At 32.6% G+C, this 27,031-nt stretch overlaps 1 protein-coding gene across 2 annotated transcripts in view; it reads right to left on the bottom strand.

The window, feature by feature from the left end:
- LOC111706836 (mutS protein homolog 4) overlaps positions 1-27,023 on the bottom strand; it is a 30,981-nt gene extending 3,958 nt beyond the window's left edge. For both annotated transcript variants that reach the window (XR_002766328.1, XM_023479770.1), the window contains exons 1-20: positions 26,221-27,023; positions 25,886-26,160; positions 24,320-24,542; positions 23,885-24,051; positions 23,126-23,208; positions 22,057-22,130; positions 20,810-20,946; positions 20,292-20,353; positions 19,610-19,794; positions 18,151-18,203; positions 14,240-14,322; positions 12,920-13,028; positions 12,069-12,347; positions 10,981-11,095; positions 7,541-7,593; positions 7,397-7,438; positions 5,014-5,166; positions 3,628-3,751; positions 562-664; positions 146-262 (exon numbers count right to left, since the gene is read on the bottom strand). Coding sequence is in view for 1 of the 2 variants with exons in the window: in XM_023479770.1 (XP_023335538.1) it covers positions 146-262; positions 562-664; positions 3,628-3,751; positions 5,014-5,166; positions 7,397-7,438; positions 7,541-7,593; positions 10,981-11,095; positions 12,069-12,347; positions 12,920-13,028; positions 14,240-14,322; positions 18,151-18,203; positions 19,610-19,794; positions 20,292-20,353; positions 20,810-20,946; positions 22,057-22,130; positions 23,126-23,208; positions 23,885-24,051; positions 24,320-24,542; positions 25,886-26,160; positions 26,221-26,974 (3,191 nt within the window). In the remaining variant the exon portion in view is untranslated. The remainder of the gene's footprint in view (positions 1-145; positions 263-561; positions 665-3,627; positions 3,752-5,013; positions 5,167-7,396; positions 7,439-7,540; positions 7,594-10,980; positions 11,096-12,068; positions 12,348-12,919; positions 13,029-14,239; positions 14,323-18,150; positions 18,204-19,609; positions 19,795-20,291; positions 20,354-20,809; positions 20,947-22,056; positions 22,131-23,125; positions 23,209-23,884; positions 24,052-24,319; positions 24,543-25,885; positions 26,161-26,220) is intronic.
- Between the last annotated feature and the right edge of the window lie 8 nt (positions 27,024-27,031).

Raw genomic sequence — 27,031 nt, 5'->3', positions numbered from 1 at the left:
AAAAATTGGATTTTGATCGGCCATAACCCCTGTCTGGGGTTATGTGAGGCCTGTAAATAATTGGGCTTGTTCAGGTCATTCTATCCATTTTTGACGCTTATTGGATAGAAACAAACAATGCAATGTAAAGAAGGTGCTACTCAACCTGTCTGTCCTGTGCTGGAGAAGGAAGGAGATCTCCCTCATCTCCATCATGAAGGTGGAGGAGTTAGTCTCGATACTGTCACGGTTGGATACACGAGAAAATATACGATCTGGAATTCTGAAAAGAAGACAAAAAAAATTGAGTCTTTTCCACAAACTCAAATTTTCTAACCTAATATCTACGCAACACAATTATGTAAATCTTTTGAAATTCAAATTTTGATTGTTTGATATAACATTAATAGAACTCATAGTTTGAAATATCTAAGGTCTGCGGCATTGCGTTGTAAAGATACAGGGATTAAAAACCGGAGTTCGTGGCAAGTTTCAATTTATTTGGTTACACAATAATCAGTTAAAGATAAAAAATTATATATTATGAATCTGAAATTAGGCATAAAAAATAAATAGGCTAACCTAAGAACAGCTGATTGAGCGGGCACGAAGCACCCCACCTGGGCCATGATACTGATCAGTATAACTTGTCTCAGGTAGGTCGACTTACCACTCATATTAGGTCCTAGGAGTGGAAATTAATAAATGCAAATTAACACAGTCTAAAACCTAAAATACACGTGAATGAGCAGTTGGGAATAGTTGAAACTAGTTTTAATTAAATAACCAAACAAGTTTAATCAAATAGGATAAATTCATTAAATCCGCAAATCCACAAATTTCGAATTAAATAACTATACATTTTCTATTTTAAATAAATAAATTCAGATCTCACAGCACAATATATTCTTTTAAACAAATTTTCTGTACTTTTGTTTATTTGTTGTATTTATTTTATATATTTTTCTTATTCTTTTCATTTATTAAAAAAACAAGTTTGTTTTATTTAGATGATTGTAAGGAGTACAAGAGAATTCTGAGTTTATATTCTGGAACCGTATCTGCTGCATAGACGGTAATTATACTGGTGCAGCATAGAATTCATATTCTTAGTTAAACTTATTCTTTACTCTGTCATACCATTCTTTATCAAGAATTCATATTCTTAGTTAAACTTATTCTTTACTCTGTCATACCATTCTTTATCTAGAATTCATATTCTTAGTTAAACTTATTCTTTACTCTGTCATACCATTCTTTATCTAGAATTCATATTCTTAGTTAAACTTATTCTTTACTCTGTCATACCATTCTTTATCTAGAATTCATATTCTTAGTTAAACTTCTTCTTTACTCTGTCATACCATTCTTTATCTAGAATTCATATTCTTAGTTAAACTTATTCTTTACTCTGTTATATCTTTCTTTATCAAGAATTCATATTCTTAGTTAAACTTATTCTTTACTCTGTCATACCATTCTTTATCTAGAATTCATATTCTTAGTTAAACTTATTCTTTACTCTGTTATATTTTTCTTTATCTAGAATTCATATTCTTAGTTAAACTTATTCTTTACTCTGTCATACCATTCTTTATCTAGATTTCATATTCTTAGTTAAACTTATTCTTTACTCTGTCATACCATTCTTTATCTAGAATTCATATTCTTAGTTGAACTTCTTTACTCTGTTATATCTTTCTTTATCTAGAATTCATATTCTTATTTAAACTTCTTCTTTACTCTGTTATATCTTTCTTTAGCTAGAATTCTTATTCTTAGTTAAACTTCTTCTTTACTCTGTTATATCTTCCTTTATCTAGAATTCATTTTCTTATTTAAACTTCTTCTTTACTCTGTTAGATCTTCTTTTATCTAGAATTCATTTTCTTATTTAAACTTCTTCATGTTTAGACTTTACTTTACTTACTTTACTCCGAGCGCTCGAGTCACGTTTTTATTGAATCTAACTTTGAATTTCATAAGCTTCATGTTTGTTTGCAAGTTGTGAATGCAATATGAATAGTTTCAAATTTTCAAAATGTCGAAAATCTCAACCAATCAGAATTTTTCCAAAATAAACCATCAATGTATTTTAATTGACTCATTTTATAATCAAATATTTCAGCTGTATGTAAGCTATTTTAGTTTATTTTGTAGGTAAGTTAACATTGTATCCTCGCCTTATTTTTCTAACTATTTTTTTCTAAAAAATGATATTAACACATTTTTTACTTTTCCCAACTCCTACTTAAAGAAATTTTTAAGAGTGAAGTATTTAAATATTGTTTATAAACAAAGAATTTTCTTTTTCTTACGAAGTTTTGGCTAAATTATTATACCCCGAAGACATTGGAGTACAATGTATTCAGAAAGATAAAGCTTCTACGACCCAATCTCCCCATAGTATTTTCTACCAAAAAAACTTACTTTTATTCAAGAATAATCCATAATTTACATTTATGAATATTAACAACGAAAAAAGGGATACTTTGATGCTGAAACTGTGCGATAGGTTTTCTGCGAGAAAAAGAACGGGAATTTTTCAGCATCTATATATATACTATGCCTGCCTGTCTGTCTATTTGTTTATTTGTTTCCAATAAAAGTCAAAACGGCTGAACCGATCGGGCCTAAATTTTGTGTGGGACCTTGTGTGACCCCAGGGAAGATTTATAGATGCTCAGACTTACAAAAAGTTGAATCCAAAAGCTTTTGATTTTTGTGAAATTTTAAATATGCGCGAAAAAATATTTGAAAATCCGTGAACTTTTTTAGTTGTTTTATACTGTACTGTACAAAGGGAAGACCCTTGCACCGGCCTCAGTGACGCGCGGCAAGTACTGCTCTCGACCCTATCCTATGCCAACTCGGGTTCAACTTTGATGGCGCAGGCGTTTTACAGTACCCGGCCTATCATAGGCCTAATTGACCTTCCCCACTAGCTTAGTTTAGTGTGGATGGGCGCGAAGCGCCTTAAAAGTCTAGTATTTTACAAACTATAGCTATTGTAAATCCTTTAAAATTATGTACTAGGAAAAATGAAATCATGAAATAATATGAGAAAAATCAGTTTTTGCACAAACATAAAGGAAGTGAGTCTTTGCTTTTTAAAATCTCTATATTAGTGCAACCCAATACTTACCCAATACTGCAGACCTTAGATATTTCAAATTATGAATTCTGTCATATCAAATAACGAAGTTTGAAATATCAAAAGTTAACGTCAATAGATTTCAAAGATATAGAACTTGAAATTTTGAGTTTGTGACAAAGACTCCATTACTATTCTAATCCTTAAGTCTTTACAACGTGAATGTGTAAACCTTTGGTATTTCAAACTTATACAACTTGATCTGCCAGAATTTATAGTTTGAAATATCAAAGGTGTATTACAAAATCGGGTTGTAATGATATAGGGATTAGAAAATGAAGTTTGGGGAAAAAACTCAATTCCTTTACCACTTTAGAATACATATAAATACATAATAACTTTGTGAAAAAATAATGAATTGTTTTTCGACAAAAATATATACTTTTAAATTTTACGGGGTCGCTCTCCTTCCACATTTTAGAACTTTATCAGAATCTGGTTTAAAAAAACAAGCTTTTTAAACCAATGTTCATCAGAGTATCTTTATCTGTCACCTGTTAGAACAATTATCCTGTGATCAGGATCAGCGAGTATATCATTAGGGACAACTTCTACATCCATCATCTCCAGGAAGGGATGCCGAGCTCCCTTCACTGCAATACTGTCCCCAAACTCCGGCTGATAACAAAATAATTTTCAGAACAGTTTGTTTTGGTATACATATGAACAAATAACTGAACCCACAATCCCAAACTTAAACGGAAACTTGCACTTTAAGCTTGACTTCCTCCCCCCTATCCACCCATTTTTAGTGTATGTGTTAAAATATATCCCATACATTAATAGTACTGCTGCTGAAAATTATAAGAACAATTTAGGATAAAATACGTAATTTTCAAGCTGTCAAAGGTACAAATATGTAGTTTTCAAACAAATTTCTATTCTTTTAAAGTAAAAATATTTTTCAGAAGAGTAATATATAGTACTCTATATTAAGATCTGAAATAAACCAGTTATTAAGGAGCGCAATCTTTCACTTTTTGTAAAAAAAACATGTATTTATAAAACGCGCTGGAAAGAGTTTACTAGACGGGCTGGACAGTTTACTAGACGGGCTGGACAGTTTACTAGACGGGCTGGACAGTTTACTAGACGGGCTGGACAGTTTACTAGAATAAAATATAGTTTTCAATCTTCAAAGCTGGGATAATTAATTCTAGAGTTTTTATTGTTTAATCATGGTTAAATTTTTTCCTATACAATTTGCCTAGAATATCCCTCAAAGTCTACATCTATCTATTTACATACAGTTGTAATCTCTGTTTGTCTGTCTGTTTGTTCGATCATAACTCAGGAACCCCTGGACCGATTTGCCACAAATTTTGGTTGAGAACTCGGGAGGCCCACGGGAATGTTCTTAGCTGGGCTTTGAGATTCTAAGTTAAGTGGGTTGACTTTATAGCGAAAAGTTAGTTTCCCGGTAAAGTTCCGGGTAAACGGCGGGAGCAAGTATGAGTACCCTGTACCCTGTGCAACGTTGGGTTCCCGAGCTAGTACATATATGAAGTTATAATCTCTGTTTATCTATCTGATCATAGCTCATGAACACCTTGACCGATTTGCCTCAAATTTTGGATGGGGTACTCGGGAGAACCAGGGAAATATTCTAAGCTTGGTTTTGAGATTCGAAGTTGACTGGGTCCACTCTTATTGGAAAAAATTGCTAAAATAGTGATTAATAACCAAGCGCATGTGAACGTGGGAGTAACAATTCCCAAGATTATATTTATATAATAAAAAAAGGGAATACTTTTCTTTATGTGTTGGTAGAGAAAATTTCTTTAAAGAAAATGTAGGGTATGATCTATTTTCAAAAGTTTTGAATGTGAACACTTTTCAAAGAACAAAGTATGAAAAATGTAAAAATAATAAATGTTAACCTTAGTAAAATCCTGGTTCATTGACACTGCGGCTAGAGAAAGAAGAAGGTCAATAAGAGAAACAGTTTCACTCAGCTGGTAGAGAAACCATATATATTCTCTAACCTCAGCTAGAAGTTCCTCTAGGATAGTGTCAGATATCAGGGTTATTTCCTAGAAGAAGAAAAGAAATGTCGCGATTTTTCCGGTTTCATTGATGGACTTCCAAAATAAATTTTAAGTGACAAATAGCTAGTGTTGCTTTGTTTTTAACCTTTATTTTTTTCTTTTGGCGTAGTGTAGTTTTTTTTTATTCTAAACATTTGCTTTTCTTACATTTTATCAAATTTTTACTCTAAGACATGCAAAAAAAGGAACTAAAAAATTAACGCGTTTTGATTTTCAATTTTTTAGGAAACAAATATGGCAAAGTTTTATAAAAGCAAACTCTAACCGAACACAGTTTTAAGAAACGAAGCAAAACCATTATCAACAACACTACACAGTACACATAGTACGTCATTTTACGCCTTCAGCACACGTCGATTTAACGGTTCTGTCAATAATCCAGAAAGTTTTGACTTTCGATCACAATTTGACCCATAAAACATAATTTTTAAACCTTTTTTTAAAAGAATTTTTTTGTTGGCATATGCATTTTGAATGAAAAAGTATAGAATAAACAAAACCGTAAGGTAAAAGGTTGTTAAATTATAGACCAAAACACTTATGATTTCAAGTAGAATAAACCGAATGCTGCTCACTCTGGTTAGTCCTGTGTGAGCAGCTTTAGCTGTAAATCTAGGGTTTAAATCTATATTTGTTTCTACTTCATTGAGATCGCTAACTTTCTGGATGTTTTTGTATTTTATAAAAAATAAACTGCCCTTAAAAGTTTACTTTACACATAAAAATATCAGTGTCATACAGAATGAAACAAAAAACTTCTACAATAAATTATAACAATATTTGCAATTCTTTATAAACGTACGTGTAATATACAACATATTTCTTACATAATATAATACTTTTGAGAGTAAGAAAGACTTAAGTACCCCCATTTGAGAATAATATATTATTGTATTGCTTTAGTTTCACTACTCTCTCAAACATAATATATTTCTCATTTAGATAAATGATAAGGTACATTGTATTTAGAAGACTTAAAATCGAATCATTTATCTCTTCTCCTTTATTTTTTCTTACTTAGATTAAATTGGACGATTATTTCTTATTAAAATAATTCAATGTAAACAAAGGAACTTAACTCTTACCACAAACTTGATTTTTCTAATTTCTATATTTTTTACCACCAATCGTCGTAGACCTTTGATATTTCAAACTATGAATTATGATCAAATATTCAATGTTTAAAAAAAAGGTTTTCACCATCAAGTTTCATATCTCTGATCCAATCCTAATTATTTAAAGTAAAATTTTCTTTGCTCCCTTTTCAGTAATAGAAAAATCCAACTTATGTATAATTTTTTTCTTCAAAAATCGTTTATTTTATTTAAGATGGACTACGAGGCGTTTAAACAATTTGAGTACATAAATAATAATCATCTATAGCAATATATATATTTATTTGTTTGTATATACGACCATAACTCATAAACCCCTTGCCGATTAAAAATTCTTAGTTGAGTTGGTTGACTTTTGTAGTGGAAGTTTAGTTACCAGACGAAGCTGGGTTCCCAAGCTAGTAATATCTAAAATACTTCAACAAATCCTTTATTTTTAACCAATTACACTTGAATACACATGAGTGTGTTGGTAAATAAAGAGTGTGTAGTGAAGTATCGTTTAACATCTCACTTACTTGATTTCTGTCAATATTTACTTTACATCAGAACTAACACAGAACCACAGAGTAGAAAATTCTTTCTACTCTCAGATAGAAAGAGAATCGTTAATCTTGAACGTATGATCTCGATATCCAGTGTGGACACTTTTAAAATCTAGGATCAATGCTTAACCGAATGTCTGCATCAGATGGTGATCAATACTTGATCCCTAGTTTCAGAACACAAAAGCTGTGCATAGAACACTAGACAGTCCGGGGCGTGTACAGGAATAAGTCCAGGGGGAAGGAGTTTAGGCTTTTTTTGGAATGATGTAGCCACGAATAAAATATTCTCCCTTTCTGTAGAGTGTAAGAACAACATTTTCCCAGGTTTGTTCACAGTAGTAAGATAAAAATGGTAAATTTTTCAATAAATATAGAAAATTAGCCTTATATCTACTTATATAGTGTCCACAGTGGATATCAAGATTAAGCGATAAATGTGGTTAATTTGATTAGTGAAGCCTTTATATGATGACTTTGATAATGAAAAAAATGAGTGGAAAATTGAATGAAATATAAACCAACAAAAATGCTTAATTTAAAATACACGTATACCTGAATATTTCCTTGAATTAAACGATCCTTCATCAGCATAAACTAGGGGGAAAAAACATAAAAAATAACACAAAATCTAAAATTATTCATAATAAGGATAAAATATTTAAAATATTAAAATGAAAAATGTTTTATGTTAGTTTCCTCTGTGACACAAGTGATGGAGTTCTTGTTCTTCTGAACTCTGTGGAAAATATCTAGAAAAAAAAATATTAACCGTGTGATCAAGAATTATCTAGAAATATTCAGAACTATCTAGAAATATCTAGAATTATCTAGAAATATCAAGAATTATCTAGAAATATCTAGAATCATCTAGAAATATCTAAAATCATTTAGAAATATCTAGATAATTCTAGAAATATCTAGAACTATCTAGAAATATCTAGAACTATCTAGAACTATCTAGAACTATCTAGAAATATCTAGAACTATCTAGAAATATCTAGAACTATCTAGAAATATCTAGAACTATCTAGAAATATCTTGAAATATCTTGAAAGATAAATCAATTTTTAATCTAGAAATATCTAGAACAAGATGAATCAATGTTTAATCAAGAAATATTTTTAACCAGATGAATCAAACATGATGTTTAATCTAGAAATACTTTTAACAAGATAAATCAATGTTTAATCTAGAAATATCTAAAACAAGATGAATCAATGTTTAGTCTAGAAATATTTTTAACAAGATGAATCAATGTTTAATCTAGAAATACTTTTAACAAGATGAATCAATGTTTAATCTAGAAATATCTAAACCAAGATGAATCAATGTTTAATCTAGAAATATTTTTAACAAGATGAATCAACGTTTAATCTAGAAATATCTAGAACAAGATTAATCAATGTTTAATCTAGAAATATCTAAACCAAGATGAATCAATGTTTAATCTAGAAATATTTTAACAAGATGAATCAATGTTTAATCTAGAAATATCTAGAACAAGATGAATCAAAGTTTAATAATCTAGAAATATCTAAACCAAGATAATTCAATGCTCGATCTATAAATATTAAGAAAATAAGAATCAACGTTTGATCTAGAAATATCTTAAACAAGATGAATCAACGTTTAATCTATAAATATAAAATACATGAACCAATATGTAATCTAAAACTAATAGATAGTATTATTATAATAAATTGTTTATATATTTATACGCCGCAGAGTAGATTAGACATTAGAAAAAACATGGGCGAGGAATCAACATTAAAGCTTTTGTCGTCTTTTTATTTCTTTTAATTATGAAGTATCGCTGAGAATTCGTAGTTTGTAAATGATCAATATTTCTAACAGTGTGCATGTTTCGATTAGTACAACCTTTAGAGGAGGATTAAAACTGTTAAACAAATCATAAACTTTAAATTATTAATATTAAATCATTTTTTTTTCTTGATCTTTTCTTTATTTTTATATATGAAGATTTTTTAGTTTGTAAAGCTAACATATCTCTTAAAATACAATAAGAACATTTTTTTTAGAGATACAACAGTTGTAGCCGATTACAAAATCCTTAGCGGCAGTTCTAAATAGAAAACGACAACAATTTCGCAATATTTTTTATTGGCGCTGTACTTTTTTTAAATTTTGACAACTCTCTCCCCCCCCCCCCCAGCAGATGAATCATTTACTTTTCGACTGACCTAATATAAAAAATTCAGAAATTTAAATGGGTTGAAAACAGAACTCACTGCTTATTAAAATATCTCTGGATGACCGTGAAGGGTCTAGACTAAAATGAAAAGACTATGAATAGAAATATTGGAATAAATGTGAGGAAAGTATAGTTGTCAGCACAATATTCTCTATAGAGAATAATTGCACAAACTGCAGACTAACATGATTTCGGAGGAAAAGAATATCCTGAGCACAGACTAACACAAACTACTCATACGCTTGTAAATGCGATATTTTCCACAGCAGGTTCTATTGTGTACAACTGGAGTACACGACTAATCGACAGACTTCTGTATGATATTAAAGGATCCTTAGGATACGAAATACAAAATCTTCAAAAATAGACTATAAACTCATAAAGGAACTGAGTTCTTGCAACCAACTCGTGTTTTTAAAACTTTATATATGTGCAACCCAATGTCGTAGACCTATTGATATTTTAAACTATGAATTCTGTTGGATAAAATAGTCTAAGTTTGAAATATCGAAGGTTTACTTGGTCAAGTTGTAAAGATATTGGGATTAGAAAAGTTAAGTTTGTGGCAAGTACTCAGTTCCTTTAATGTTTCATGTTAAAAATTGGGGTATTTAATAAAGTTGTAAAATTTAACCCCCGAATGGGTATTATATGCAACACGTGGCCGTTAGATGGCAGTCCAAAACCCCTCGTGTAAAAGTAGCATGGCGTATAGGGACAACAATAGGCCTCTAGGGTATACCGTAAGAGCGTATGAGCAGTCTGTGTTAGTCTGTGTTCCTGAGTAAGATTTTAGCAACGAGGTTATAGTGTATAGAGCTAGTTATACAGGGTGTCCCAATAAACATGGGAATTCAGTGACGGGCTCGATATCGCCTCTTTGAGTTAGTATAGTGATTCCTATTGAGAAAGCTGTAATCCGTAAGAATTTCCTCTGCCATGTTTACAATTTGTTAGTTTAAGTTTTGACTGCATAAGGTTGTACTTAGTAAAACAAGAAAATTAGATTATACAAACAGAGTAAACTTAAAGTAAACTCTAGCAGACATAATAATACTATGACTTTGGAAATCAGGTATTACAATGCTGATTATAACAAAGACAATATCGAATTCGTCTCTGAATTCCCATGTTTATAGGCTAGGAACTTCACTGAGAGCGCACTACATATTTGATTATTTATACTATACGTTACACCATAATCTTTTTCTGTCATTTATTAGTAAACAGTTGTAAGTGTACAGTCCAGCTATATTGGCGGGCAGGTAGACATCTATTAGCCCCCCCCCCTCCCTCTATTTTTGTCATATCGGCACCATACTTGAAAATAAAGCAGATAAACGAAAACGGCGGAACGAAAAGAAGAGAAAATAATGCGGAAATCAAATTAAATATCAATTTAAAATTCAGTTGACACAGTCAGTAAAAAATTGTAGCTCGAGAAAATATTAAAACTTATCTTAAAGAAATTGAGTCTTTGCCAAAAACTCTGATTATCTAATTTCTATATTTCTATATTCGAATAGAGGGGAGGGGATTATTGTAAAGTAAAATTGTACAATTGTGCGAAAAAAATTTCAGTATGAAATCATAGCATTACGCATCTTTCACGCCGACCCTCTCTTTTTGCATCTCGGTTCCATTTTTATTTTTTATTTTTGGGAGGAGGAGTGATGGTTTACTAATTGAATTGTCTACTGTGATATGTGAAGTGTGTGTATTCATTATTTATGTATTATCGTCACAAACTTCTCTACGCTTATTAGATAACAAACTATTTCCTCAGGGGCGTCTATACTGTATATACATATATAATATGAAGTCGCTGTTTTTGTTGGGAAATATAAAATTTTGTTGAGAAAAATATAACAAAATGAATTACATACATACCCCTCATTCTTATAATTCAATAATGGTATCAGACCTGGAAGTTCTTCAATCCTTAATGTTCTTCCTTTCTCCTGGGGTATATTGATATAAAAGCCACGCGTTCCTGACCAGACCAATCTAACCGGCAGCTGGTACTCCTCCTCTAGACTCTACAACAAGGTTTAAATACTCCTCCTCATACTGATACGGTGATTCTCAAAGAAAAGTGACAAAATTGTCGTTTTTACTCTTTGTTAACAGATTTATAGTCACCTGTAATTGTAAGGCATGGCCACATTTAATATACAGGGTTACCCACAAAGGATGAGACTTCAGAGACGACTGTACAGAATTAACACTGTCTGTTACATCATATTCTGAATTCCTTGAAACTGTAAATTAGTTTCTTTCTTTTCTTAATTATTAAATAACCCATTGAAAGACAAAATTCAAGGCAGTAGTCATATCTATAGATTGGGATTGTCATATCTTTAAAGTTTCTAGTCGTCTTCACAGTCTCATCCTTTGTAAGGATAGGGTAACCCTGTATATAAGAGTTATACAGTTGCAAATTATGCAGTGACATATTTTCATTTGGAAGAAAGAGTTAAGAAGACCCTCATTCCCCTTCGTGTTGGCTATTTATATAGTACCAATTTTGGTTATTGGTTTCATTGCAATCAATAAGAAGGAGACCACTAATAAATTTATTTCAATTTTTTAACCATTTTGTATTTTTAATCTACTTTTATGGCAGGAGGTTTACATATTTTTTTCTTAAAAATATTAAGCATAAGATCATAGAAGTGACAAAACTATGATGCTCTGTATAAAGAGAGGGTTCTTATGTCCCTCTGAGAGGAACATAAGAACCAGTCGTGAGGTGTGAAGAATGAAAAATAAGTACTAATTATTGGAAACAGATATCTACGAATATGTACTTTGTAGCGTACTGTGCAGTGTACAACAAATCATTGGTTCCACTCTATGTTTGCATAAAATAGAGCGTTTTGAAATACTTATTAGGACTTTTTGTGTTATGATCTTAATATAAATAGCCCCGGTCCCATCCAACTCCCCATTAAATAATTGATTGTTATTCTTTTCGGAAGTGATTTTATTATAAACAAAAATATAAAAAACCTTGGTATGTCTCTCTAAATCATCGACGTTCTCACAGAAAGCTGCTCTGTCCAGATCCAGCAATCCGTTCGTGTTTGGACGGATTGCCATCGCCCTCGCGAACCTCATCGAGGTCGCATTCTTCGACGAGGTCGCTGACTCGTTGATAACGAGATGAAGCATCTGGAGGAGAAGCTGACAGTTCTTCCCGTGTTTAACGACGAGGTCCCTGGCCCCCTTCAGGAGGGTGGAGGTAGAGGGAGCTAGGATTTCAGATAGAGGAACTAGAAACTCTAAAACCTAAATTATATTAACATGAATTTTTTTACAATATTAAAATCCTTAGTTATGAAAAATATATTTTTTTCTTCAAAATTGTTGACATTAAGAAATTGAGTCTTTGCCACAAACTCTGATTTTCTAATCCCTATCTGTTTGCAACCCGTCGTAAATCTTTGAAATATCAATATATCAAGTTGGAAAGATGTAGGGATTAGAAAACTCAATTTCTTTCTAAACGTTAGAGTCTGATAAATATAATTTAAGTTGTTTTTGAATTGTTTGAAATCATAAATCAGTTATATTCAAAACTAAAGATAATTTTATTTTATTCCTGCAAATTGTAGAGCTTTGATTTTTAATCATCTATTCTAGCTTTTACAAACAAACACTTGACTCTTGACTGTATAATATGTAGATTATGTAAACATAGTGTGTCTGTACTAGTAGCAAATAAACAATGTTGTTGGACCATAATAAAATCATTATTCTGGATAAATGTTTACACACATCATTAAGATTATCAGTTAGGAGGTGGTTAATAGTTTCAAAAAAGAAAATGTGATACTGATTCTCTATTCTTGGTGATGAACCTGTTTTAGTCCGATTATTCGATCCATCTTCTGGTCTAGGATGTGTGTGGAAACGTTGGGTTTACTCTGACGGACACATAGAGACAGAATCAGTTCTAGATCTTGAAACCTAAAACAGAGTAAGTTTAACATTAAGATTGGGTAATGAGCATTGAAGACATTAGGTATAATTCGATGCAGATCCCGTGTTCCTCCAACAAGAAAATAATTTCTCATTCAGTTCTGGGTTTTCTACCAACTACTTTTACTTTGACAGGGAGTCCCTGAGTCTAGTATACACCATACAGCTCTTGGTTTTCTACTACTTCGTTCTGGAGAGAAGGTTACTGAGTCCAGTTTACACCTTTGGGTTCTCTACTAACTACTCCTATCCGGACTCTGGAGAGAGGGTTTCTAAGTCCAGTATACAGCTCTGAGTTCTCTACCAACAACTCCTACTTGAAGATATAGTTCCTGAGACCAGTATACAGCTCTGAGTTCTCTACCAACTATACTTGGAGATATAGTTCCTGAGACCAGTACAGCTCTGAGTTCTCTACCAATTATACTTGGAGATATAGTTCCTGAGACCAGTACAGCTCTGAGTTCTCTACCAATTATACTTGGAGATATAGTTCCTGACACCAGTATACAGCTCTGAGTTCTCTACCAATAACTCCTACTTGTAGATATAGTTCCTGAGACCAGTATACAGCTCTGAGTTCTCTACCAATAACTCCTACTTGAAGATATAGTTCCTGAGACCAGTATGCAGCTCTGAGTTCTCTACCAAATATACTTGGAGATATAGTTCCTGAGACCAGTATACAGCTCTGAGTTCTCTATTAACTATTCCTTCCTGTGGAGAGGGTTTCTAAGTCCAGTATACAATTCTGGGGTTTATACTAACTTTTCCTATCCGGAGAGGAAGTTCTTGAATCCAGTATACCGCTCTGGGTTCTCTACTTATTCTTACCTGGGGATGAACCTGAGTGAGTTCAGTATACAGCTCTGGGTTCTCTACCAACTACTTCTACCTGGATATATTGCTCCTGAGTTCAGTATACAGCTCTGGGTTCTTTACCAACTACTTCTACTTGGATAAATTGCTCCTGAGTCCGGTATACAGCTCTGTGAATTATCTACTAACAACTCCATCCTGGCGAAAGGGCTCCTGAGTCAAGTATACAGCACTGGGTTATCTACTCACTACTCCTACCTGGAGAAAGTTTCCGAGTCCAGTATGCAGCCCCGGGTTCTCTACTCACTATTCTTATACCTGGAGAGAGAGTTTCTGAGTGCTGTATATAACTCTGGATTCTCTACTCACTATTCTTATACCTGGAGAGAGAGTTTCTGAGTGCTGTATATAACTCTGGATTCTCTACCAACTCCTCAACTGCTTCCAACCTTTCACCAATCATCTAAGATAGTTTTAAAATATCATTGTTCGTCTCGTAATTGAAAGAATCATGAAAAAATATTAAGAAATAGCAGAATTCTAGTTTGAAGCAAGTGTTGTTTCTTTATGAAACTTTTAAACAATATTTCTTGTCTGAAACTCATCTTCCTAATCCAATTTTTTGTGTGTACGACGGTACAAATCTCTTAGGGTTGGCAAAGACTGTTTTATAAAGAATATTATTGTTTATGTAAATATACTGTAGAGTGCTTCTAATATTATTACTAGGAGCTAAGCTAAAACTGTATTTGATGGATTACTGCTCAGGGGTAATATGGAACATGAGAGGAGTAGAATATATGAGAAGACCTCTATTCAGCTCTGTACAAACAAATTATATATATATAGGCTCTAGGTAAATTAAAGCTATTGCTCAAACTTACATCATTTCTTTATTCGGCGTAATTCTATAGATCAGAACTTTTTTTCGTTTTAAGTTATATCAATTATAAACTTGTGTCATTCTCAATTATCATTATTTTTATATAAAAGAAGATAATTTATCTTGGTTTCCACATCTCTCTTTAGAGAGAAAACATTTCTAATATATATTTAGAAAAAAGATGGTACGTGCAGCAGAATAAGTCTGGAAAAACTACCGCTCCTATCTCCTCTGCGGGGAGAGTCTCCCCCCCCGCAAATGTTAAAAAAGAATTGAGTCTTTATCACAAACTCTGATTCTCTAATCCATATAACTTTGCAACCCAATGTCGTAGAACTTAACTATTTCAAACTATAAATTCTATTAGATCAAATAATCGACGTTTGAAAAGGTTTAATCCATCAGCTTAATTGCCAAGATATTGGGATTAGAACAGTTTTGTTTGTGACAAAGACTTTATTTTCACCCGTGAAAAGAAGATTTTTTGTATTGCTTTTTATAAGTTTGTGACGGACTACATGTACATTGTACATGAAATACAAATAGTCTATCACGGCGTTTTCGACGAAATTTGAATAAGTGAGATCAAATCTTCACGGAAAAATTGATGATAATGACAGGATGTAATTTATTGTAGTTAGTTTAAAGGGACTGTAAAGGAAAAATTGATGATAATGACAGGATATAATTCATTGTAGTTAGTTTAAAGGGACTGTAAAGGAAAAATTGATGATAATGACATAATGTACTTAATTGTAGTTAGTTTAAAGGGACTGTAAAGAAAAAATTGATGATAAAGACAGGATGTACTTCATTGTAGTTAGTTTAAAGGAACTATAAAGGAAAAATTGATGATAATGACAGTATGTACTTAATTGTAGTTAGTTTAAAGGGACTGTAAAGGAAAAATTGATGATAATGACAGGATGTACTTCATTGTAGTTAGTTTAAAGGAACTGTAAAGGAAAAATTGATAATAATGACAGGATGTACTTAATTGTAGTTAGTTTAAAGGGACTGTAAAGGAAAAATTGATGATAAAGACAGGATGTACTTCATTCTAGTTAGTTTAAGAGGACTGTAAAGGATAAAAATTGATGATAATGACAGGATGTACTTCATTGTAGTAGTTTAAAGTGACTGTAAAGGAAAAATTGATGATAATGACAGGATGTACTTCATTGAAGTTATTTTAAAGGGACTGTAAAGGAAAAATTGATGATAAAGACAGGATGTACTTCATTCTAGTTAGTCTAAAGGGACTGTAAAGGGAAAATTGATGATAATGACAGGATGTACTTCATTGTAGTTAGTTTAAAGGGACTGTAAAGGAAAAATTGATGATAATGACAGGATGTACTTCATTGTAGTTATTTTAAAGAGACTGTAAAGAAAAATTGATGATAAAGACAGGGTGTACTTCATTGTAGTTAGTTTAAAGGGACTGTAAAGGAAAAATTGATGATAAAGACAGGATGTACTTCATTGTAGTTATTTTAAAAAGACTGTAAAGAAAAATTAATGATAAAGACAGGATGTACTTCATTGTAGTTAGTTTAAAGGGACTGTAAAGGAAAAATTGATGATAAAGACAGGATGTACTTCATTCTAGTTAGTTTAAAGGAACTGTAAAGGATAAAAATTGATGATAATGACAGGATGTACTTCATTGTAGTTATTTTAAAGGGACTGTAAAGGAAAAATTGATGATAAAGACAGGATGTACTTCATTGTAGTTGTTTTACAGAGACTGTAAAGAAAAATTGATGATAAAGACAGGATATTGTAGTTAGTTTAAAGGGACTGTAAAGGAAAAATTGATGATAATGACAGGAAACACTTAATTGTAGTTAGTTTAAAGGGACTGTAAAGGAAAAATTGATGATAAAGGCAGGATGTACTTCATTCTAGTTAGTTAGTTAGTTTAAAGGGACTGTAAAGGAAAAATTGAAAATAATGACAGGATGTACTTCATTGTCGTTAGTTTAAAGGGACTGTAAAGGAAAAATTGATGATAAAGACAGGATGTACTTCATTGTAGTTAGTTTAAAGGAACTGTAAAGGAAAAATTGATGATAAAGACAGAATGTACTTCATTGTAGTTAGTTTAAAGTGACTGTAAAGGAAAAATGAAAGGGAGCAAATCACTTTAGCTCTTGATCGCGACCCAAGAAAGTTATATCTGATGCCTCGAGAAATTGATATAATAATAAGAATAAATATGTGTCTTATACGAAAATGTCTAATACCCCCGCCTAATATACAATACTCCTGGACATATGCTCAATAGGAGGATTTTGTACTGTAAGAATAAGAAAACTAATTGAAGCACTAGTTCAGTTCTTTTCCCAAAGGAAGATTTCATAAAAGGAATTGAGTCTTTGTAATAAACTCAGATTTTCTCATTTCTATATCTTTGCAACCCAATGTCGTAGACCTTAGACAATTCAAACTAAAAATTCTGTTTGACCAGATAATATAGGCTTGAAATAACAAAGGTTTACACTATAATATTGCAAAGATAAAGGGATTAGAATTGATTTGAATTTGTGGCAACGTCTCAATTGTTTTGATAAGAGGATGCACATGGTAAATCTTAATCAATTAGGAAATGATAAAAAATATCTTCTTTTTAGATCCAATTAACAATTCAGGCTGTCTATCCATAAAAACTTTTATTACAGAAATATAAGATCGAAATGGACACGTAATTTAATTTTTGATTATCCTACACCCTCCTTAAAGATCACGAACACTCCCTATATTTAATTAAATTTTCTGTCCAGCTGTATATCTAAGAAGGATGTGAGTAAGGATATTAAGATAAAACATTGTATTAAATTTTCTTCTTGTTCTTGCTGCAGGATTTGACAGTATAATCCCCCGGGGTCCAGTCCAGCACCAGATTTATAAACTGGAACATTTATCTTACAGATAGTAATAATATCAAGTTTACACATAAACACAAGAATAGATGTTTTACACAAACGTTTTTTGTAAGTGCTACCTAAAATTAGATTTTCTTTAAAAAAGTTAACAATATATTTGTCTAATACTTATATCTTTGCAACCTGTAATACTAAGAATTCTACTAGATTAAATATATAAAACTTGAAATATCCAAGGTTTAAACCATTGACTTTCAAAGATAAAGGGCTCCTAAAATTAGTTTGTGGGAAGTGCTCAGTTACTATATCTTTGTTGAAATTTAATTGCTTTAAAGTTTTTTTTTTTGCTTTTCACTTTCTTCATCATTTAAAAAATTTCATTTCTTTCGTTTCAATTTTTTTCTAAAATATAAAAATAGCTCTAAATGCAATTTTTATCTGAATTTTTTGTTTAAGGAATTCTTGACTATATAGCATATATGTATACTGTATAGTGTATAATATTATTTTGAACACGTACCTGCGGATGTATTGGAGGTTGATAAAGGTTGGATCTCAGTAGCCTGATCCCCCCTAATATACAGAGAGTGAATAAAAAAAAGTGGAATTAGTGTCGCCTCCTTCAGAACAATCTTTTCGTCAAATTCTCATATATGATAATTTTCCCGTTTGTTTTATTTTTTTTTTAAATTTCTTTTTAACTCAAACGGTCTCCCCTTCTCAAAAAATAACTCGCGATATTTTATTTTCTTATAACTTAAAGAGCTATTATTTTATTAACCTTTATTTATTATTTAATTAAAATATTTTCTCCTGGAGCACTTTATTTTGCTGAATCAAATAAAATTGCGAATTTACAACGTATTCCATTTTGCGGATTTTTTACATTTCCGTGAAATCGATTTTCATAATATTTTAGGATTAGATAGAAATAATCAAGGTTATAGTGCAAGGAAAGTTATTTCAGAGGTGTACGCATCTTTCGTACTGCAGTGTACTGTCTCTGGGCTGTAATGTAAACACAAGACAGATATCGAAGCCTGACATGGGATTCATCTTTCACATGAAAAATCAATGAAATATTCTGGTCATAGGAAACTATTATGTGAATTATCAAAATTATCAAAATTTAATGCTTTAATGCTCCTCGGATACTAAACGAACTCTAATGCGTCTATTCTTGTTTACAAATTCCGCCCAGAGAGAACTGGTTTCAATATGTGTGCAGAGTATACACAAATGCAATTAACTTTTCTTGCATTATAACCTTGGAAATAACATATTAAATCATCTTTGCTTTTCTATACTTTTCGAAGGAGAAAATGAATTTTGCGGACTTTTTTGCAACCTTCGAAAAATATTTTAAGAAACTATTTTTAATCTATTAAAAATGTTTTTTTTTGTCTAAGAAAAAATATGACATTGAACAAGACGGCACTAATCCCACTTTATTTTAACTCACCCTGTACAGTGTACAATACAAAGTACACAATATAATCTAGTTGTAGGAACGGAAGGATATATTCATTAGAGTTTATTGGATTACAAACTATACTCATAACATACTGCTGGACAAACATAATATTCATGATTCCAAACACACACAGTCATAAATATCAAAGAAACCTTCGACAAATAAAATTTTATTCGGAAAAATGGGAATTTTTTTGAAGCACGTCCGTCATACCTAGTAAATCAGCATTTTAGGAACAAAATGCTTACAATAGTTATGAGAAACAAAAAGAAAAATTGAATTCTCTGCATCTTGTTTAGATATTCTTTTCTTGCAATCTTTGTTTTAAACATTACTAGACCTTAAATCATTTACTAAACAGTCTGTTAAATAACCACAAAAAAATACATGATTAAAGAATACTAAATATACTAAAATTCCTCGAAAGTCAACAAATATTAAAATATTGTTCACGTCAGATTCACCTTTGAACAAATATTGAATTGTTTCAAAAACGAACCGCTACCTCTAGTCAAGCATTTGTTGAGAAGTCCAAAAAGAGAAAGCTTAGATTTTTTATCTCCAAGACTTGACATGAGTTCAATCTGCTCCGCAGTCTCAGGGTCTATAGTTGTGCACTTCTCCGCTGTCTGGTATTCAACTCGGAGAGATTTACTTTGAAACTGGATATTTTCTGTATACTCTAGGTATCTAAAGAAACAAGTCTGGATCAGTTTAAAATTATGGTTTTTTATACAGTTCATCCAAACATACATGACAGTTTGTTAAATATTTAAATGTCATCTTTATTTATAAAATAGTCTATTTGTTTGCTTGTTTGTAGGTCTGATCATATCTCAGTCAACCCTTGACCGATTTGCCTTAAACTCTGATTGAGTAACAAACTCGATAGAACCACGGGAATGTTCTTAGCTTGGTTATAAGCAAATTATTGGGTACTTGATTTCAAATAATAATCTTGTATTGTTCATTAAACTGGAAAAAGTATTAACGACCATATTTACAAGTATTTTCGTTTTGTACTTTCAACAAAAACGTTTAGTATTGTTAAGATAAACCAGGGTAAATTGAATTCCGAAAAACATCTAGATTGTAGATGTTGGTTAATTTGAAGAATTAGGTTCTATATTAAATATTGCCTGTCCTAGCTTAATAACCAACAATAGAATATTAAACGTAAATGATACTTAAGAAGAGCACAAGCTGCGGCGAGTGAATAGAACTTGTTCTGATACTGCAGCTGGGTTCCCTATACAGTCGAAGACTCTTCTTTTGGGCTTTATAAAAATCTTCCAAATCAGAAAAAATCACATTTAAAATGAAGGTATAAGAAAAAGTGATAATAACGATTTGCAGCTGTGATGTGTATTCAGTGGCAGATTTTACTGATTTACCGGAAAAATACACGATTCTGGGCAATCGTTTATCAGTAATCGTTTATCAGTAATTCAGCAATAAACAAATTCTTTTTTAAAGTATGCACTATACATCTCAAACATAAATACGATAGAAACTGAACACTACAACAGCTTAAGTTTTTAATCCCCATATCTCTGCAACCTTAATGTGTAAACCTTTGATATTTTAAATTTCAGACTATTTGAAATATCAGAATTCATCATCTAAAATATAAATGGTCTAAAGTTGCAAAGATGTAGAGATCAGAAAATTGAGAGAAACGTTCTATCAAAAAGACTCTCGTTCCCTGGTTCTCAGTGGTTACAAGCTGCTGGAGCAGGGTCGCACCCTTACTCTCGTTAAAATGTTTCCTCTGTACAGGAACAAGGTTGGAATTCGGGAGATGGATCAAGATCTCTTCATTCAGCTTGTTTCTCTGATCTCCTAGGAACAGATTTCATGTATTTACTTTAATATTCAGAATATTTTTACACATTGTGTATATATAAACATTCAGTGGAACTAAAACTAAAATTTATATTACAATAATAGTCTAAATAATCCGGAATAATGTTAGTTGATAGATACTTAATAAAGTCTTCTTTGACCTTAGAAATAGTTTGCGGCATTCAATGTTGGTAACCTGATTTTAGTAATATTTTTTTATGAAACAACTATCTCAAAATAGCCTTGATCTGCCATTTCCAAAATGTGGTCTGACATTTTTTGCTCGCATAAAAACCAGAGATATAAAATTTTTGTTTTAATTTAAATTAATTAAATAAACCATCAAGAAAATGTCTCATTCTGAACGAAATAAATCTTGAAAATAACCGAGACATTAAGAGGTTTGCCCCAGTCTGATTTAAATAATTATATAACCTAAACTGTGTAAATTTTCAATATATCTTTAGTTTAAAATTTAGATTAAGATACAATTATAGTCACATTTTAAGGCAGACGCTGAACTCCAACCTTCGAGTGTGCGAGGCTTCTAGTAAATTCCCCTCTAATTTATATGCTATTTCTTTGACTGCATGTAAATTGAATAATAAGACGACAATTTAACAATATACCGGTATTTATCTAGTTTGTCACAAAGTATGAATTTCTAATCCCTCTATGTCGTGGACCTTAGATATTTTAAACTAAGAATTCTGTAATAAAAAATAGTGTAAGTTTGAAATAGCTAAGGTGTACACCATCAGGTTGCACAGACACAAGAATAAGAAAATTTAAGTTTTCAATTCCTTTAGCAAATCACATGATTTCATCATTTTTGGGGTTGGAAAAGCTCTAACTAGGATTTAACAATGCGTGGATTTTAATTATCTCAGGTTTCAAAAGAATAAGCAAGCCAAAGAAATGTGAAGACAAAAGTGATTTTATTTAGAATGTTTATACTTTTTTAGAGGACTTTCGATTTTTGTCGTCTTCACATTAAGTTGAAAACCCTTTTTCTGAGATACTATATCTCTTTTCCCTGTTCAATAATTGGTATCCTCCAACATTACCCAAATATCTGAACAGTCCCTTAGTTAATGAGTTTCTGACCTTGAGCATAAAGGTTCGTGTTCCCAGGACAGATAATCTCCGCAGGGTTGAAGCTCAGTAGTTTACTCAGGGTTCTGTACTCCAGTATCATGGAATACACGAAGAATATGTTTATCTTCAACTTCAACTCAAATTTTATAATGCCTATATCTTTGCAACCTGGTGGTGTAAGTATTTGATATTTCAAACTTTAATTATTTGATTAACAGAATCAGAATTCATAGTTTGAAATTTCTAAAATTTACGACATTGGGTTGCATAGATATAGGGATTAGAAAATCAGAGTTTGTGGCGAAGACTCAGTTACTTTTAGAGTTTCAGGTACTCAGGTTATTCTATAAATGGAGGGTCACTTAAACTTAAGTTATCTGCATTCCCTTAAATTAAAGTAAATTTTAACAGATATATTTTTATACAGGTTGTCTCTGAAAAAGGCCTACTTTTCAAAGATTAAAATGACGACCCCCCCTACTCCCATGCAAAAAACGATGTTTAGTAGGCCAAAAAGCTTAAAAAGACAGGTATTTAAGCGACACCCTGTTTATCTGTTCATGTTTTAAAAATCATTATTTTACTTCAGCAAAATATATGATTTTATTGAGTTTTAAAATATTATTATTAAGGGTGTCCCAATAAGCATGGGAATTAAGTGACGAATTCGATATCGTCTTTATAAATAATTCTTTGATTTAGTATAACTTACTGAGAAAGCTGTAATCCGTAAGATTTTCGTCTGCTATGTTTACAATTTGTTTGTTTATGTTTTGACTGCATACGGTTGTACTTGGTAAAACAAGAAAATTACAGTACACAAACAGACGTCTTCACTGTCCATCTTGCGGATATATTATAGACACATCTTTACAGCCATTTACCGTTTACATAAGATAAACTTTAGCAGACATAATAATATGGCTTTTGAAATCATTCATAACAAAGACGATATCGAGCTCGTCACTGAATTCCCATGTTTATTGGGACGCCCTTTAATAAATCTAAAAGCCTAATACCCACATCGTGTGTTGATCTTTTACACATATTTATTATCTTTATTTTGTTTCCATGATTCCTAGGATAGGTTGGACTATCAGAGAACTGGCAAAGAAAGAGAACAGGGTTAGAGATCTGTATTGCAGCAATCCCAACCTCTCCCTTACACAATTCTTTTTAATTCTTTTCAAGATTTAGCCCAACTATTAATTACATTTAATGCTTTAGAGATTATACATTGGATTAATGTAAAACTGGAGCGGAGCTTTAGCGTAAAAAGGGCAACTAGATAGGAAATGACGTTTCCAGAGAAACATCCTTTACATCCTGAATTAACCCATTCTTCAGTAACTACAGGGTTACCCACAAAGGATGAGACTTCAGAGTTCTGAAAAACGATTGTACGGAATTTGAATTGTTCTTTTCCTTAATTTCAGGATTCCCTGTGACTGTAAACTTGTTTATTTCTTAGTCCAAATCAGTCAATAACCCATTAAAAGACTTAACTTAAGACAGAAGACTTAACTTAAACTTGGAATCGTCATATTTCAAGAGTTTTGGGTCGTCTTTATAGTCTCATCCTTCGGGGGTAACCCTGATCTTTTAAACTATCATGTGAATAGTGTTCGTTAAATTTCGCCAAAGTAAAAGAAACCGCTTGAAGTACAATGAGACCGAGAATTAACCCCGATTGATAGACTCCAGCTATGATTTACCAATTCAATAGTACACAACTACACGAACACATTTTACTTAAAAATTGATTTTCAAACTTCTTTACAAGTATTTTCTTTTAACAATAATGTTAAAATAAAAAATAAAAAAATTATTTAGTTTCCTTGGCTGTCCCACGACCTTCCATAATGGCGGCGATCAAGTCTGGTTCTGGGACCAGGGTTAAATTATGACACGGAGTAGACGCAACAGATTTAGGAGTTCGGGGGGTTCGGGTTCCAGCGCTCTTAGGAGTAGAGGTTCCTCTTGGGGTAGGTCGCAATCCGAAACCTGCGATATTTGATCAGAAATAAAATTGGAAACGATTATCTTACAACGAGTAATGAACAAGAAAAGGTGTTTGCAGGGGTATATCATTTAAAGCATTACACATCATTTTTGATAAATGGGGGGGGGGAAGATGAAAATTTGAACATCAAAAATTATTTTCCATCCTGGGGGGGAGGGTGAAAATTTGAACATCAAAAATATTTTCCATCCTATTTGATACTTCTTCCTAAAAATAATTTATTTTCCCCTTTTAGAAATGTATTGAAACCTGGAGCTCTTTTAACACCCGGAGATTTTAACGCACGCAACCGAGCAGAGAACTCGTTCAGCTTTTCAACAGTATCCTTGTGCAACGCGCTCGTGCTTCCCTGCTCCAAGTCCGAGTCTACTCGTCCTGGTCTAGCTGGTCCCGTCTGTAGAGTTTCATCTAAAGAAAGATCCATACCTCGCCCATACAAATTGCTGGCCATTGAACTTCGATTGGAACACCCCTGAGAATGAAAAATGACAATAATAGATAGATAGATAGATAGATATTTGACTAAATATTTACCCAGTCTGATTTAAATAATTATATAACCTAAACTGTGTAAATTTTCAATATATCTTTAGCTTAAAAAGATTAAGATACAATTATAGTCACATTTTAAGGCAGACGCTGAACTCCAACCTTCGAGTGTGCGAGGCGGGGAAGACTTCACTGCAGATTTTACTTTTGTACATGACCACTTTTTCAACAATTTTCAATTAAATTAGTATTTATTTATAGGGTTAGGTTAGCTTAAGACACTTTCTGGGCAGAGCGCTACGGCCACGGGTTAAGTTAAGTTATGACACTTTCTTTTATTACGGGTTAGGTTAAGTTTGATACTTTCAGGGCCGAGCGCTGCGGCTAGGATTCAATCTCGATCTACAAATGTCATCCCCCTAATCACGCTTTTAATTAAGCGCGGCAGTGAAGTCTTCCCCACCTCGCACACTAGAAGGTTGGAGTTCAGCGTCTGCCACATTTTAAAAAGCTTAGTTTTAAAAAGCGAGGACGATTTCATCATTGAATTCCTTCTGTGCTCTGAGACAATGTTTACATGGTAATATTACATCGTCTATACGCAATATCCCCTCTACTGAACTTCTGAATTTCTAACTTTCCGATTTACTGTAATATCGGACTTACACGACAGCTCTTTATTTTTGCACTTAGGAACTTAGGTTTAGACAATGACAATTTATTGGCCGAGCGCCGCGGCTAGAGGGTCAGGCGCTGAGGCGACATGTACGTACAACTAGCAGCTGTACAACTACGTGTTAGTATAACGCCGAAAGTGCAGTATAGAGGGTGATGCGTAGGTAAGAAGTTTAGTATAGCGGATGTGCATAGATCGAAAGATTCACAATCTATGACCAATGTAACTGCCCTTACAAGTCTTTAAAAAGAAGTCGAAGAGTCAAGGGGGGCTTATCCCCTCCCCCACCCTGGACCAGTGAAATCTATTGATTTCAGGACCCCACGGGTGCTGAGTCCCCCCCTGGATAGAAAAAAAAATACGTCCTCCCCTGGACAAGTTCCTGACTACGCCCCTGGTCATTATTTACCTAAAATGCTGTACTTGCAGAATTTTCCGTAAAAATCTTTAAGAAATTATAAATTATCAAATAAAAAAACCACCTTTTGAAAATCAGACTTTATAAAAGATAAATAAACCATTTATTTATTTATCTATGAAATAAACGTTAAAGTCCTTTTCCATTTTCAAATGAATTTATAAAACTGTTGAAAAACTATGAATGAAGAGCTACTGTTTAAGTCCCTATTATAGCTCCTAGCCTAGAATACCTTAGTCTGGTGCATAAAAACTGGTTTCGGAGGAGAGAAGTTGGGACGAGGTTCCGGACAAGGAAGTTTAAACGAAGTCTCAGCTCTCTCAGATCCCTCTTCTAGGTACAGATTCCTAGACTCATCCCCAATTGGAAAATATATATTTCTCTTCTCTCTTTCTTCCTCTTCGTTCAATCTTTCTTCACTGTTGAATAGATTGAAGTTGGTGACAGGAGGTTTGTCTGGTAAATTAATTTGGAAACTCAGTGAGTTCTCACCAGTTCCACCAGTACCTGGAGAGAAAGAAAACTCAATTCCAAATAATTTGATCACTAATCTTCAGAAACTTTTACCTGCAAAATCAAATGGCCCAAATGAAACGTTGTCATTTCCAAATCTGTGCTTGGACCTATCGAAGAAGTTTCCCCAATCTGTACTCTTGTCTTCAATCTCCACTCCGGGAGTATCTACTGTTTTATTAATACCTTCTCTTGGAGTTTTTTCTCCAATAGCACCAAACCCGAAGAAAGAATTTGTCTCTCCAGTACGAAAACTATACCCTGGAGTCTCTCCACCTAGATCTACAAACCCATGCCCGTTAGTCTTTTCTACTTGATGTCCAAAGATAAACCCTGGAGTGCTTTCTCTAATAGAACCTAACCCAACTCCGGAATTAGTATCTCCTGGAATTTTCATTTTTCTCAACGATCTTTCAGTCTGTTCCGTAAAACCGAACCTGAATGGGTTATGTCCCCTGAACTCCGCGCCTTGGTTTATATTTTCTCCAACTACACTCGGAGCAAAAGTAGGAGGATTTTTGCCTAAATATGCTGGGGTTGACGCCGCTAGAGCTCCTATTCCGGGTGGCTGAGGGTATCCTAGCGAGTTTTCTTCTGATAAGTACGCTAGCAATTTGTTGACTGGAGCAGGAGTAGAAATTTCAGGGGTTGAACCACGGGTATCCGGGTAGGCATGAGGTACAGGAGTAAGACCGGGAGTAAGAATACCCTTGTATTTATCCGTTCTTTCATTTTCTTTGTCAACTTCTTGATTTCTAGTTCTCCAAGTTTCCGCGTCGATAGGAGTAGAGGCTAGAAGTCGCTTCATTTTTTCCTTTAAAAATTCTCTTTTGTGTAAACGTTGGGTAGAAACATGAAATAACCA

This window comes from Eurytemora carolleeae, unplaced genomic scaffold, assembly GCF_000591075.1.
Source record: "Eurytemora carolleeae unplaced genomic scaffold, Eaff_2.0 scaffold52, whole genome shotgun sequence".
NCBI classification, from domain to species: domain Eukaryota; kingdom Metazoa; phylum Arthropoda; class Copepoda; order Calanoida; family Temoridae; genus Eurytemora; species Eurytemora carolleeae.
Note: the sequence above shows the minus strand (reverse complement) of the source record. Positions and strands in the feature narration are given on the sequence as shown.